This window comes from Papilio xuthus, unplaced genomic scaffold (genome assembly GCF_000836235.2).
Source record: "Papilio xuthus unplaced genomic scaffold, Pxut_1.1 DF825017.1, whole genome shotgun sequence".
In the NCBI taxonomy this organism is placed as follows: Eukaryota; Metazoa; Arthropoda; class Insecta; order Lepidoptera; family Papilionidae; genus Papilio; species Papilio xuthus.
The window spans coordinates 4,814,098-4,831,010 of NW_013533632.1; the positions used below are offsets into that span (position 1 = coordinate 4,814,098).

The window sequence follows — 16,913 nt, forward strand, 5'->3', positions numbered from 1 at the left end:
ATAGTCACCCCTCAATTTTTTAGGCTGCTGACACCTTCTGTGGGGACAAATGAGAGTTAAAGACACCATTTAAATATTTTTTAACAAGAAGTATCAATCACTAATCAACTTTTAGAATCTTATCTAAATAAGGAACATCTTTCACGAGCAACACGCTTGTGTTCTTCTTAGTATTATGTATACGTAAATAAATGGTTTTTTTCTCAGGGCAGAGTAATCCTTGAAAACTTTTAAAATACTACTTTTTAAATACCATTTCTGAAATACGTGTGAATTTTGTGGCCAAAATGTTTACCACAAGTTTATAGGTCGATTAATGTGTTTACGAGAAAAAAGTATTAAAAACAACGTAAACCAAAGCTTTATCTCTGTGTAAAAAAGTATAATCGTATAAGAGGATTTAATATAATTTGTTTGCAATCGTTACGCCGATTTTCGTCGGAAGGGCTCGTACGCTTCCGGCGGAGCTGTGGGGGGTGGGGGGCGGCCACATCCGCCGGAAGCTGGTACCCCCGTTCTATGTAACGTAGCCTACTATTGTCTCATTTCTTTTTATATATTATCTAACTGTTTAATACATGAAAATTAGTTAGGTTTTGTTTTAATGCTTAAAAACATATCGAAAAAAAAAACGTTAAAAAATAAATTTTTAATGAAATGAACACTCATCTTTTATTATGTTTTTCACATATTTTCACTGTAATATTTGTATGTGGATTTTTAATTTTTTTTATTACATTTTATTATTATCGTAAGAAAACTGTCAGACACTTTTTATTATAGTTAAACAAGTGTTTTAACCATTTGATCGCCGGTGATGGATATTTTGTCTGTCAAAATTGTTTAGGTAAAAGCATTTTGATATTTATTTATAAACATCGCATTTCAGAAGCCTACTTATAACAGTCATAATATTTCAACAATCATGATTTCTAGTAAATGTCAATTGAAATATTGTCTAAGTTTTTTATGATTAGACCCTTTTCTATTTAATCCAAAACTAGTTCGATGTCAAACGATTAAAAGTAAATTTTCCACGTACACGCTGGCTATTGATGTTCTTCACTTGTTTGTTCGTAATGATCCTGAACTTAACTTCAATAACATTTTCATAGCCAGTTATTGTACTATATTTTAATTTATTTAAACTATGACCTTCAAACAAGGATAATGCTATATCGATTTAGAGGTTAGGTATTTTGAGGTTTTTTTTAAATTATGTTTCTTAGTTGATCAGTAATAAAAAAATGTGAATGTGGGAGAAATATTGCACGCTACCAGACCATCTTCATATCTGTTGATTGTTATCGATAAAGGGGTTAAGCAAGGATGGGAATAATTTGGACGAATATAATATATTATTTTGTTTTTGTTAGTACCTTTGTATTTTGTGTATTAAAATAATAATACTTAAGACATAAATGAATAGCATTATTATGACGAACTGAGTACCTTATGGTGCATTGCTTTTTGCTATTGCGAAACGTTGTCTGCGCCCATCCGTGGTTCCGCGTCTATCTACAAGACCCTAAAAAGGGTACATTGTGTTCTGTTGGTGCTTGTTACGAACTTACAGCGGATCATGTTTTAAATGTAATCTATAATACATACTTTTTTTATGGAATACTTGTGAATCGCCTGGGTGTAAATACATTTCTGGGTATAGTGATGCAAATAATTTGCTGACTAAACAATAATTTAACTTTATTAAGTAAAATGCAGTAAGAAAAATGAAAATATATCTTTATCCAAAAAAAAACGTTTATTGTAACCTAAGATAAAACGAGTCTTTTTGTTAAATTTCTGTCTAAAGCCCTTTCTCTACTTGTATTTTGCAAATAGTAACGCGTCATTTATTTAAAGTTCTTTCATATTACAAATGCAAAAATGTAGTCCGCTTAAGCTTGTGCCTTAATTCATTCGCGGTATACTCCCGAAGGAACCACAGCGAGCGATAAAAGCGTCATGCATAATGTACGGCCGGCCAAAATCGAAAAATTAAACTCCCGCCATCTGCCGACCGGGCTCGGATAATTACGAGAAGGGTTGCTCTTGTTTTGACATGTATCCGTCCGTTTGCAGGGTTATGATCTCTGCTAATTTTGCATATACATATCACGTATCATAACGCTACCCTCTCCACGGGCGTACGAGGTCGGTGCAGTGCAGGTGCCACCTACTAAAGGGCTTCCAGTATTTTTATTCAGGTTGAATTAAAATGTAATAATTTTCGTAAAATATATTTAAGTAGAGAAAACTTTTTTTTGTTATAATATAAGTAGTGACATATTTAAGAAAATCAATCTCACCGTGAGTCTCCGTCAACAATTATGTATACAGTAACATATTATGCTTTCTCTTATTGTCTTTGAAAAAACATAGATATCAACATATGTTTTAAGGTTTTTCAATAGCAGAATGTTACGAATACTAATCGTAACCAATACTATTGTTTCGTAGCACAATGTAGCGAGACTGGTATGTCACGATCGCGGCAAATAAAAATATTCCGCCTACCAAATTACGGGTGGACGTACTTACTGATACAAGTAACGTATACATTCCAATAAATATTTAATAATCAAATAACATCGTTAGTGCAAAAGTAACTCCAAATAACTTATTATTTTATCGTAGAGACATAAAAACCATCAGACATGCTTTTTTACTGTATTATCAGTAAGTTATTTTTTTACATAAATAATTATGAATGCGTAAATTATTCTCGCCTATATCAGCTACCTTGTAGCAAAAGTTTTGCCAAAATCGGTACAGCTGTTTTTAATATTACTTGGAACAATTGCAGAAACACAGACAGACAAAGAATTTAAAAAATCGGTTTTTCATTGTAAACAACCTTGACTACGGTGTTCACGAAATATGTTTTTTCATATTATTTTTTATATTACTTTCAGACACTCCAATTTTATTAAACGTATAGATATAGATTACCTAGATGAAGAATTAACTATGTTATCTCACTCAGTAATTATTCTATAACAGTTTACGTATGTATACAGTAGGCAGGCAGTTAGTAGGTGTTAGTAAAATTAATATAATTACGGGGATTCTATGTACGTGAGACCGACAAAGGCAGAAGTGTGACAGGCGGTGTTACCTACACGATTGGTACTTACATGTACGGTAAAACTTGTATGTTACCTTTCGCTATCGATTAGGGCATAATTAGGGATTGTGCCGATCGCGTCACGTCTCATCCATCAGGCTTTCGGAGTTAGAAGCGTGAAAAGGTAACAGACACGAGAAGTGAATGGACCAATTAAATAATTCACTTAATCGTGAAGCCGCCGGCGGCGACGTAAACATGCGTGTGAGGGGCGCGGGGTGCTCGGAGGAGGGCTTTCTGGAGGGGCGAGGGCGTGGCCGGTGACGTCACAAGCCTCCCGGCTCAGTCGGTCATCACCCGGCGCACGTAGCGGTCGCGGCGACGCGTCGCCTTTTCAACCCCAAAGTACGATAAAGTCGCCAAGATTTTCGACCGCCAGTATCACTCACCCTCCAAGGTGTTGAAGTTGGAGGACGACCCTTGGGGGTCATGTGCGATGTACTCCCCGGACAAGATGAAGTCCGGCGGTGGCCTGATGGCGCCGCCGGGTTGCTTCCCGGGCCGGTACAGTCCCACGTACCGCACCAGCGACCCCCGCCGCTGCGTCCCCAACCCATCAGTGAGTACCATTGACTAACCTAACGCTCATCTGCATCCTGCAGATATTCTGTCGTCATGTACCACGTGATCAAAACAAAACTTTGTTTACAGGCTATAGGTTATTAATGACTTTTACTTTTCAGGAGCGGCAAGAACATTTTGTTTTGTATTTATTTTATTTGATTGCTCTGCGATTTGTATCTATTTTTCCGCTGGCAAAAGCTTTGCGAGTGACATGGAGCTCCATGGGGGGGTGTTGTTGTTGTTTCGGCGAATGAAGTATTATGTGATGCATAGTTTTTAGATTCACAAGAATACATAGAGAATTTTATCGTGGCCTTTCAAAAACTAAGTAACATTTAAATTAGACCTTTTTTTTTTCAATTAAAATGACTTTCGGCGAAAACTACGTCTGTAATGAGCCCGACGGTTACCTTGCTCAGTATTTATTGTTAGGGAAATTTTAAATTATTTAGGGAAAAAAAGATATTTTATATAATTCTAAAGTTAATTTATCGAATAAAAAATCTTTATTAACTTTTGTAACAACAAGAGATGTTTAGTTATTTGACTGAATGTTTAATGTTGAAGAAAATTATTAAAGTTTAAATAAAAATACGCTAAAACGTACGTTGTAGATAAAAGAAAGGTTTTATCTATGCTCAGTATGGCATGAAAGTTCAGCAATCAAGCGGATTACGCCGACGGCTACGGCGTAGCGGCGTAGCATAACTGTTATAAAAATAATATTTTCATTAATTCTAACAAATTAAAGATACTGATATAACTCGCAAAAATATTATCATAAATTTTATAGATTTTTTATTAAAAGAAAAATATTTATTACTTTAAAAAAAAAAAATAAAGATCGAAGAAATATTTAAGAATCAAATTTCAAAAATTGCATAGTAATTTGATTGTTGATTAATAAAAAAGATATTTATAAATAAGAGCATTATGTTAATAATTAAAAATATATTGTATAATACAATTGAAATTTATTATTATTTCTAATTGTTAAAATCGGTATTTGTTTAAAAAGCATCGAATTATTTCGTATTTCTAAAAACTATGCATCTATTTATAAATTGATAAATTTTCTTTCAGGTTTCACCGAGCACATTTTAATATTCGTTATTTTTGTTTCAGCATGTTTTATATTACTTTAGGATTTCAGCATTTATATAGGAATATACATTTAAAACACATAGTATCAACTAAACAGTATACGTTTCATAATTAGCTTTAAAAAATATTTAATTCAATTTTCTGAATGACCCGTGTATCTTTCTCATATTACTTAAATTAAGACTGAATTACTATCGAATTCAGGAGCCTAAAAATAGTAGTAATTTTTAAAATAGCTAGGAGGCTATTTTAACAATTATTTGTTTAATATAAGGCTTAACGATCGTCCCTTAGTGAAGTATTGAGAGTTACGCAGAGTAGAGTATTTCATCCTTTAGTAATACCGTGAATCCACTGATTAAGAAGGGAACATTTTTTGTTCTTTAAATATTATAGTAAAACTAAGTATAGAGCGTCGGTGGCTAAGGGGTCAAGAACTTGACTTGCAATCTGCAGGTCCTGGGTTCGAATCCCGCCATGTACCAATGTGTTTTTCAATTTCCGATGTACATCTATCCGACGTTCTTACGGTGAAGGAAAACATCGTGATGCAACCTGCTCATATCTGAGAAGAAATTCAAAGATATGTGTGAAGTCAATCAACCCGCACTTGGTCAGCGTGGTTGACTATGGCATAGTGATCCCTAACTTAGGGTAGGCTCCGAGCCCCTCGTTGGAGACGAATAGTGTGCTGATGATGTTGTTGAAGTATATTATTTATATACCGTTTTCTTATTTGTGGAAAATTGCGGTTATAAAATAGCGTCTTGGTATGAGGCAATTAATCACCGGAATCATCACTGGACGTACGCGATTCCAATTGTTTCTAATAATTTCCAAATTAGAACACAAAATAAGAGCGTAGTTGCTGCAAAACCCGCTTACTAATACTTTTTCTGTGGGTTTTTCACTAACCCACATAATAAAAAATGGATAAAAGCAAAAAATAATGGACAAAATTATTGTTTCATAAAATGAGTTATATTATCGTTTTATATCTAAACATAAAACTCAATTATAATATCTGTTAATATAATGGGTCTATTGTAAAATCTTTTAGTACAAATTATATTCAATGAGTCTAATAGAGTTATTACAATGTAAGCAAATATGCAAAACAATTTATTATTTAAAATACTTATTTAATTTTCTATAATATTAAAAATATATCCATTAACTACCCTTATTTGTAATGAATAATTTAAAGTAGTAAAAGATTATCTACAATAACAAAAACATGAAAAATCTTCATCTTTATATTTAAAGAAATAATTCACCAAAAGTTATTTCTTTTCAATAGTAAGACAATATTTATAGTTAATTTATAGTTGCAAATCATTGGTTAAAGTTATAAATGGCGCGGTAATGTTTAATACTTCAGTGAATGGTTGGATTTAAATATAGATATTTAGCCTGCAGGTATAGTGGAACATGTGATAGCGTCCCACTGGATACAACCCGGGCTGTATCGATTCAAAGTATACATTAGCGGTCACTTAAACAGAACGGACTTTTCCCCATTTGTGTCCACGATTTATTCATCGTAGGCAGCCATTATAGTACTGGCCAGGTCTGAATTTATTTACTTCAGAATTTAAAAGTTTTTTTTCATTTAAAAAAAAAATCAAGCCATTTAGGTCTTGCAAATTTTACCTGATCGAATTAAACAACTAAATATTAAAATGGTCCAATCTTGCTAAAAGACACGGACGCTACACGGACTGACCCAAACAGAGACAGGTCCATACAGTCCGCGAACCGATAAAAACAGTTGATATACCATTATACCGGATTTCAATTGAAACCCTTTAACCACAGATAAACTACAATTTAAGATAAAACTCAAAATTTTAAAATCATTTCTAGTATTGAACTTTTTCGCTGACATTGTCAAAAAATGTTTAAAAAAGTTAAATATTTACATGAGCCATGAAAGGAATTTGTCTGGCCTGTGTTAAATTAATTTAGGCTTTTCGGTGAAAACGAATGATAGACGAATACCAGTTTGCAGTCATAACGCATAAAGCTTGGAGCTTTTGATACTTAGTACTTTAAGCCGTCCTTAATTTAATATAATCACCGTGAAACAATCAATCAATATTTTATGATGTTTGTCACTTAAAAACAAGACTATATTCAATTGGTTGAATCAAGCGATCTGCGTAGCAGCTTATGGTCAAATTCCCTTTATAATATTGGGTTAATTCTTTTTTTGTATATTTTCTTTCAAATACATAGCACTAGACATTTACACAGAAACAAGAATACCTTCTCTACCATATTCAATTTATACTTGCATTGAATTTATAATATTCAAATGGCAGCCGTAAAAATAGCTCAGTCAGTGAATTCTGACACTGAATCCGCAGAGTTATGATTCAAAATCATAAAATAGACTCACCGCAGTAATACATTTCCGACATTAATATAACTATATCGGTTCTGACACTATTTAGACTTCGATTAATATGTGATTTATAATACATTATTAGGCATAGATCAAACAAAGCATTGTGTGAAAATAATACGTCATTTGTTTGTTATAAAAATATTTATAAAGACATTTCAGCCTTATATGAAAAAACAAAATTTCTCATGAAATTATAGAATATTATTAATTCTATATAATATACTATTTTACCATTTAACCGTGTAATAATTGTATAAGCGTTATAATATTGTTAACATTTGTAAGCTCAGCAAAAATTCTAATGATAACAAAATTAGCTCCTTACATCTTTTTGGACATCAAATATTAAAAAATGAACCGTGAAAATCCGAATGTAACCGTCCGATTTTTTTCAACATAAATGAAATAAGCAATATCATTACCCGGAATTAAAGAGAAATTAACACGTGCGAATCATCCACTAAGCAAATAAAACAACATATCTACCTAGCTCGCCGACCGAACTATAACCTTCTATATAGCAACAAATCTCCCGTGTAGGCGCTCAGTTTTATTGCATTTCTCGGTACGACCTTCTCGTTTTGGCGCGTTTTGTAATTGCCAGCGTGGAGTGAGACAGATAGAGTCAGCCGGTGCTATCTTATTTTATTCATGGAGGCGCGAAGCTCCGCGTGGCGAGAGAGCCTTATACGGCGTATCTTGCGGAAAGCAAGGACGGCGAGCCCTCCCATGGCCGACTGCAAACAAAACACACCGGAGGGTGAGCGGCCACCGACGATTGTTATTCGACTTATATAGTAACGTCTACCTTCATAAAAGGAAGAATGATAATAATAATAAAAAGGAAAATGCATCTATTGAAACCTTTGATAATATGTAAACAAGAAAGGGATGGATGGCCTTCGATCGTTTCCGAATGGAATGCCGGCGTACAAATATCAAACCGTTTGATTGAAGAAATACTTTATATTAGGCTAGATAAAGAAACCACAGTTTTATTCACGAAAAAGATAAAAAAAAGTGTTACTGGCATTCATTTTTTTTAATAAATGTGCAAATTTGCAATAATAAAAAAACAAATACTAAATAAAAATTTAAAACAATTAATTTAGATTTCATTTTTGCAAATCAATTAAAAATTCAATATTTATGAAATTTATTAAATATTTACAAACGTTTTCATTTTTGATTATTTATACTTAGTACAAATATACAAATACTTGAAGAACGGAGTTATTAAATCAAATAAATATGTTTTTCAATGGAAGTACATTTTCATAAGGTCGACAATAACTAGACACGTATTTTATTTATGTCGTATAGTCGAGAATCGTCGTCGTCTCCGGAGACGGGATTAGAGAATGCACTTTCATGATTTTTCATTTTAAAATTCACTAAGAAGACTTTAAAATAAAATAAAAAAGGCACGGTAACTCTATGATTTATAATAATACAAGTTGTCACCCGCGACTCCGTCTGCGGAGAATTGATTGGATTGATTGGAACAAAAGTTAATTAGTAGCCTTTGTATTCTTCAAGATTATTTTCTACATCAGTATCAAATTTCATAGAGAAACGTTGAACTGTTCCGGAGATACCTTCCAACAAACATCCCTGCATCCGTCCATACATCTATCTAAACTTTCGCATTAATAATATTAGTAAGAGTAAATTATATGTTTTTATGTATTATAATTTTATGAATAGAAACATGCATTATTTAATACTCTTTACAAACAAATTTAAATTTCAAAGTAATCTAAAAAAGTAAAAAAGAACTCTATGAAATCAACTCGTAATTTATTACGTCTAAAATTTAATCATCCCCAGACCTACAAATATTTACTGGACCAAACAAAAATTTATTGAACATGACTTTGTCTACAGTTGAAAAGAGCAAACAACTTTAGTTGCTGTTGCCCGCAATATTCAGCTGGGGATTGAAAAAAAAATTAGCATGTCTGCCTATTTCAATCCTGTTTCCATCAGCTACCTTCCATAACAACTGTTTCGGAGATTAAACTTCGAAAACAAATCTTATAAAAGCAAATAAATAGCGTATAAAATCAAGTAAATAAATGACTAAAAATCTCTCTCTTTTAAAAATATAAAATGACAACAATTGAAAAATGAAGTCGATAAAATTGAGTTCCAGTGATTTTATCCCAGATTAGAGAACGGGCAATGCTTTCACTTGAAAGTACGGCACGGCTTTTCACAGTTATTTCGCTTTTCATTTCATATTTGAAAATGTTTGATTTACTTTAGAGAATAAATTTGAAAAAAAAAAATTAAACACCCACGAACGGATTTTTCATACAATATTGTATTGTCATCGGAATTAAAGACTTTTAAATAAATCTATAAAAATGGGTTTAAAAACTAATTTGTAAAAGGTTGACTTTTAAATTTTTTTATATCTAGTTTATTTCTCTAGAATAACAAAATAATGTTAGATAAATAAAATTTTATTTTATCATAAAACATATTTAAAAGTCAATGCATATTTGACGTTGATAATATCCTAGCATCAGATCTCTTTCCTTTAACTTTCTTTGTGTACGTTAGTAGAAAGCTGGTGCTCAGTTTTGTACAATTCTTGCATGTTAAGAAAGCTTTAAAATTCTACATGACAGTTGGAAGGCGACGCGATGGTCAGTATATAATGGACCAAAACCAAATATCACATGAAATGCATAAGAGTAACTTTTAATATTGTACGAGGAAACACATTAAGATATTGCCTTTTGATACAACGTAATTTTATCATACATCAAATCCATAGCGAAGAACGTTCTATGAAATTCCTAACGGGATATGTTATTATAAAAAATCGTGTTTAGACAACAGAAACTTTACTTTCTTTCACATAGGCTACTAATTAAGTTTATTTTTAATTCAAGGTTAAGATTAGTCTAACTTATTTCAAATGTGATTCAGATCCTTCGATCCGTTTTAAAGTTACGTAGTAATTACCATCTGGCTTCCATCCAAACTTTCGCATTTATAATATTAGTAAGATGTCATTGAGTAGTTATGTGAGTTAGGGAACTCTATTGAAGTACTTTTGCTTATTTTCGTCGGCCGTGTGCTGCTCAAACGCGACACAATACCGCGGAGCGCTGAATATTTAACTTGCAGTTAGCGACACATTCCGAGTTAACTCGTGGTGCAGTTAAGTCATAATTGAGTGCGCACCGCTAACCGAATAGTTTGTCGCCCGCAAACTCCACTTCTGCAACTTTTCCTTTTTAAATACCTTGCTTGTGTGTATCGGCTTTTATTCTATTTAATATCTTTTTAATGAACATATAATTAGAAAAACTGGAGCATTTTTTGGAAGATATGAAACCAGAATTGGTGCTGGTATTTTTCTGTCTGGTTTCAAATTCTAAATTACAAAGCGTATCATCACAACCGGTCAGCTAGTCAATGGCATTATTTATTTATGACAAATTAGAATTGATTGTAAGAGGAAACAAACAACCAAGTGTGATTCTTTTGAATAATTTGGAAAACTCAATTACTCGGAGTCACGTGTAGTTTCGTTGTATTTTGATAAACATTATTATAAAAAATCTAGACAAATTCAGGAGACTTAGCTGGCTTGTAGTTTAGCGATGGGAACTAACTCAGTCTTTATTAGTGATTCCCACTGGGACAGCTTACTCGATTGGCTTTCATCCACCACTACGGGACTCAATTAATCTGCTTTTATACTTGTGACGGATTTAAACCGATTTCAAAACCTTTGCTTCAGCACAATCTCATTATTCGTCGACGGATTACGATTTAAGTATTAAATGGAGGATCTCAGCTTTAATTGTAATGGTAGACAAAGAACTGTTTTTTTTTCAGACTGAATTCTTATAGATTAACTAGCTGTCACCCGCGATTCCGTCCGCGCGTGATTAAAAATATAAAGTAGACGATTCTCAGATCTACTGAATGGTGCATACCACACAGAAGACAGGCGTGAAGTGGAAGCAATTCCCCGTTTCGTCTGATGAGTATGCGTCCCGGAGGCCTAATTTAGTCATCTTTCCCTTCCCGCCCTTTTACTTATAAGGAAAAGATGGGAACTGGAAATGGACTTTCCGGAAGATAGGATGCATGGAAACCGAAAATATTTTTTCTTTACATGCATCCTCTCCTCCGTCGATTAAAGGTAGGCAAAGAATATGCAATTGTGTATGTCTATGGGCAACGGTCACTCTGCTATTTCAGCGATTTCAGGTGGCCGCTCGCTCGTTTGCCACCTTATGATATAAAAAAATATGAACATAAAATTTCGTAAAAATCGGTCAAGCCGTTTGGAGAGCTATGGTAACAAACATTGTGATAAGAGGTATTTAAATTTAAATTTTAATAAGAATTAAATGCATTAAAGTTTTTTTTTATACTGGCACGTGGCCGTGAAAATCCACTTTTACTAATTATTTTCATATTACCAAATAGAAATAGCGAGAAGTCTTAATTAGAACAGAAGCACATTCATTGTTTATTTATAGGTTATTGGCCTGAACTTGACATACAAATTCAATATTGTACTAAATCTTGAATAAAACTATTAAAAATTCCGCATACCTCACTAACGAATACATGTGAAATTGTTTTGTTATTATCATTTTATTAATGTTAAATAAAACCCCTACATATTTATTTATTTGGATCTCAAATATAAAATTCTCGTGTCACAATTTTCGTTCCCATACTCCTCCGAAACGGCTTGACCGATTCTCTTGAAATTTTGTGAGCATATTGAGTAGGTCTGAGAATCGATCAACATCTATTTTTAATCCCGCGCGGCCGGAGTCGCGGGCGACCGCTAGTAGATTATAGATGTTCGTTGGATTCTTCATCTCATGTACAGTTGTTTTTAATATTAAACCCGCGCTTGAAGTCAGAGGGGTAAGGAACGAAGAAGCATTTCCTACGTATGCACACTCTTCGGTTGCTGGTGCTCTTTACGGCGTTACTTTAAAATAGACAATAATGTTTGATCTACATAAATAAGTATATTTTTGAGAAAATTATATAGTGTAGACATTCAACAATTAACGGTCGAGTCCCCATTAATTAACCCAATTTAATTAAAAATGTATATCAAATTAAGGTCTTTGATATATAATATATTATTAATTTAAATTCTATTATATTGTATTGTTTTCATTTGTACAATGCCTTTGAGCTTGTATAATTTTAGCGGTGCTTATAACAACTTTTCTCTAGGAACGGAGTTACCAAAACCTGTTAAGCTGTAAGACGTTGGCATTTTAATAACTGAGAGAACGGCGGCGGCGCTTCGTAAACTTGAAATTAACTTGGTGCCCACGGGAGAGATATGCACTCCGCCATGAATAAGCCGCCATGTTCACTTCTCTTACCGACTTTAATAACGTTTTAATATAACAATAAGCTTAAATATAATTAATTGAGTCAGACGCGTGTGCTATATTGGTTATGAATTTTCGTAATATTTGAATTAGAATTGTGAGATATTTAAAGAGTTAATTTAGTTATTATTACAATTACTTTGTGTGCGTGGGAATGGAAAAAATAATGAACCATAGATCGGGATCTGAGGATCGCAATAAGAACTTAGATGAGCAATAATAGTTCGATATCGTATTTATTGAATTCGGCAATGAGTTAAAAGGTTCTTAAATTCGTAAAAATAAATATAAATGATTATTTTTATTATAACTGTATAACTTAAATTCACAATAATCAATATAAAATTCCTTTACATCAAATATAAGTAGGTATCGTAAGAAAAAAAAGTATAAAGCAAATAAAATACAGTTGCGAGATAAGGAATAATTCAAAGGTTGCTCGAATCACGCCGGGGCTGATCGGATGCATATTATCATATCTACATTTTAGGGGTGAATTTATGCGTGTTATCATTTTTACGAGAGGCCCGCGGTGAACAGTCGTAACTTGACAGCTCGTTGGCGCGGGGTCGAGAGACGATTGGATTTCTTTATGCTTTACAACCTTAAATGCTTTGAATTAAACTTTCGCTTTATGCCAATCTTAAAAATATTATAAAGCTACCTTTGTTACTGTTATAAAAAGCATGTTTTTTTTATTAAACTGTAAAAAAGATTTACTTAACTTACAATTTGTAATATACTTGAATATAAAGTTACGATTCCATCACGACATTAATGTTTGTACTGTTAACACTTGTACAGATTTTTAGACCACGGTCGAAGCGACACTAATAATTATCGTGTCGCAATAAATTTAGCAATCAGACTCACGTTCATACAGAGACATTCGGTGTATACACTGAGTGTACCGTGCATATTATCCTTGTGTAATCGTACCTTTAGTTATAACCAAGCAGCTCGTTTATAATTGTATTTGTTAACAGTTTCGTCACCTTCAAAGTTTCTCAGTCGAAGTTATTTTAGTTCTTACCTTAAACATTGGGCCGTCAGTACTTGAAATGATTTAATTATGTAAAGAATTTCAAATAAATAACCTAAGCGAGGGACACTTAGACTCCATTGTTGGAAAATGGCAGTTATTTTTACTTGCGTTTTTCACTGTCGATCAAATGATTTTATTTTTAAGTAGCAGTCGTCCGCTCCTTTGTCGTCGCAGAATTAAAAAATAAAGTACCCTATAATACTACCTTTCCGTTCAAGCCCTGTCAAAATCGTTTCAGCCGTTCAGGAGATTACTCGGATTAAGTGCGGCCTTATAGACAGACATACAGATACAGAGAGAGTTAGGCAAATATTTTATTTTGAATTGATTTTAGGTTATCAGCTACGTAATTACACGACAACATGTGTTTATAGAAATCCAAATTCATTAATATTTATAAATGTCATAGTCTAATTACGATTAAAAAGTATTCGTATATTGAAGTATTTAATTAATATTCAGTAAAGTTTGTAATTAAGGGTTGTGTTTCTTTATATAACCGTTTCTATTTCAACAGAAGGCCTAGTTCGTGAGTATTGATTGCAAGATTGTGTAAATTCAACTCATTTGCTTCGGCTTATCATAGAACACGTTGTATACCCCCGGACATGTGCAAACTCACACGCCACCCCACCTGTTCTTATTACCTTTTACATTGATTTTTTAATCGATGGATAATTATTATTTACCATCTAATTAAATTTTTATTATTCTTTACATTAACGTAATATTATACTTTAAAAACAAGGAGCTTAAATTTTAGGACATGTTCTATTTATGCGATTTGAAATTTTTACGGATAAATATTTTATCACAAGCAATATAATAGATTTGCACTATACTGAAAATTCTATTACTACAGTAAGTAGCTATGATGTAAGCCATTTTTCTGTGTAAAAGTTGGAAATCACATAAAAAATTGCTCGACTATCAGTGTCTGTGATTTTGTTTTAGAGGAAACTTGGGTTAGCTGTTATTTAATAATAAAAAAATCGACAGAGGTGAAACAAAATATACTCTTTATTTAATTGTTTTAGTGGATAGTTATGATTATAAACAAGCGGTGGCAGTAATTAGCAGCACGTGCGTCGTGGTCACCACTCTGCTATGATTTGGGGACAGTACCGTTTCCGGTTCCTGGCACGCGATTTCTCTACACAATAAATTGAAGTTACAAACATTTGGTAATAACCTAAAATATATTTAGTAGATTTCGAAAGAGTATTTCACAAAATCACAGTTTCTAAGTATTACATATTTCAAAGATTTTTCATAACAAAAATTAAATTTGCATTGATGATAGTTTATTTTTATCACATTTTCATTAAAAAAATTATATAATTGTCAAGTGATGCCCTTCGCACTCAAAGCAACGTAAATCGTCCTAAAAATAATATTGTATGGTAGCTCCGTACACACAATCTCGAATCGCCGACGCGCGTCGCTTACTCAGTATTGACGTACTGACATGTCAACTGTACACATATGCTTCGCCAGGTTGAAAATCGCGGTGATTTTTTTACCACGATCTTGACAAACAGGTCGCAACCGGCTTTAGCGTTGATATGGAAATATCGACGATGCACGCTGTGTACGATCCTCTTTGACATTATATTGCGTAAGTTATTTAGCGACTAAGATTGCCAGGTTTCTCGAAGATTGAAGTTGCCTTGTATACGATGGCCTTACTTAACTTTCTTACCTATTCATATTGTTATCTAAAAAAAAAATTCCGACACAAAGCGGGTAAATTTCAAACGACAATATGTCAATAAAGCCAATAAAGTCGTCGGAAGTTTCTTAAGTTGTAAGTGAACACAATTTATCGATTTGAGGCGGCCTTTGCTACCCCATACGTCAGTTTACAGCCGATATTGATAGTCGGTGACAGGAGCCTCGCTGTCGTCCCCTATGGCAGTTTTTACTCACCTTATTTTCCTGTTGTTCAATAAACATTCAAACGATATTCGACTTTATTCCAGCTGATCAAGAGTGTTGACATTTTTTACACATGTAGCCCTGGAGTCGTGAGTGCAAACAAAACTTACGCGACATCCAAGAAAATATTTTCTTTGAACAAACGTGCGGAGGTTTTCCCCAGTTAGAGGCTTAGGTGGATTTTCTTTTTTCTCCCTCAAATGCGACCTTTTCATAACTGTCCGGGATCGATTCGGTCAAAGATTTGGTTTCTAAATCCAGTTTTATCCAGTTCAATGCCGTTTATTCACAGTGATAGTATTAAAGTCTTACTCGCGGAATCTTTATATAGAATTTTGTCTATTTATATACAATATATTTATTAAAATAAAACAGGATAAGCTAACTAATTAATTTAATTTCTTTAATTTGGAATCGCGACTATTAAATATGAAATATAAGGCCCAAAGACCTAATAAGATTCTGTTTCTCATTCAATAGGTTCCAAAGGTTGCCATAAAGTTTGGTATATTAATTACTTACGGTTTTTTTTTAAATTGTGTTTTTTGGAAATTAAGTACGAATTACTAATAAAATTATGAAATATGAATAATATTTTTCGATCTTCCCGATAAAATATTAAAAAAATATGAACTGGTTTTTTAAAGAAAGAAGATTATTTTTCTTCCAAGTTTATGTTTATGTTGATTATCGATAAAACACGAATAAAATTACATTTTCTAAAAATGATTCCTAGCTAGATCGATTTATCGGCCCCGAAACCCCCTATATATATATAACATAAACACAACATAAACATAAACTTGGAAGAAAAATAATCTTCTTTCTAAGAAAAATATATTGCTCATTTAAAGATATAAGATTTAATGATTTTAACTAATACTTATTCAAAAAAAAATTAAACATGGTAAATAATAAAATAAAGGCGTAAATTAAATTACCAAAATAAATGACAAGAGGCGGGTAGTTGGTTAAACCGCTAAAGCAGTCTAGCACTTGTCGTAAAACTTTAATACAATTCGCCCACCGTTGACGACCGCTGCATTTACGTGCACCGCAACGGAAGTGTGTAGTTAAAACAAGATGGCGGAGGGGTGCGGTCACGTGACCGCGCCGGATTCACCCCGGCTTCCGGCGCTCATTCACAAACATGTCAAGTGTATTGCGGGTAGTTTGATAATTATCGGCGTCATTACTTCAACCCCTAATGTTTTTATGAGTGTTATTTTATAACGGTGCATCTGTTATGATTTTGCAAAACGATGAGTTTTGACACCCTATTTGACACAACATTGCACGATCGCCACTTTATTATAATTTTAAGAAATA

General features: G+C 33.0%; 1 protein-coding gene across 1 annotated transcript in view; it reads left to right on the forward strand.

Moving 5' to 3' along the window:
• Window positions 1–3,581: 3,581 nt before the first annotated feature.
• The window catches only part of acj6 (abnormal chemosensory protein 6), a 30,632-nt gene continuing 17,300 nt past the window's right edge, over window positions 3,582–16,913 (forward strand). The window contains exon 1 of the mRNA XM_013323765.1: window positions 3,582–3,686. Within this exon, the coding sequence (XP_013179219.1) occupies window positions 3,582–3,686 (105 nt within the window). The remainder of the gene's footprint in view (window positions 3,687–16,913) is intronic.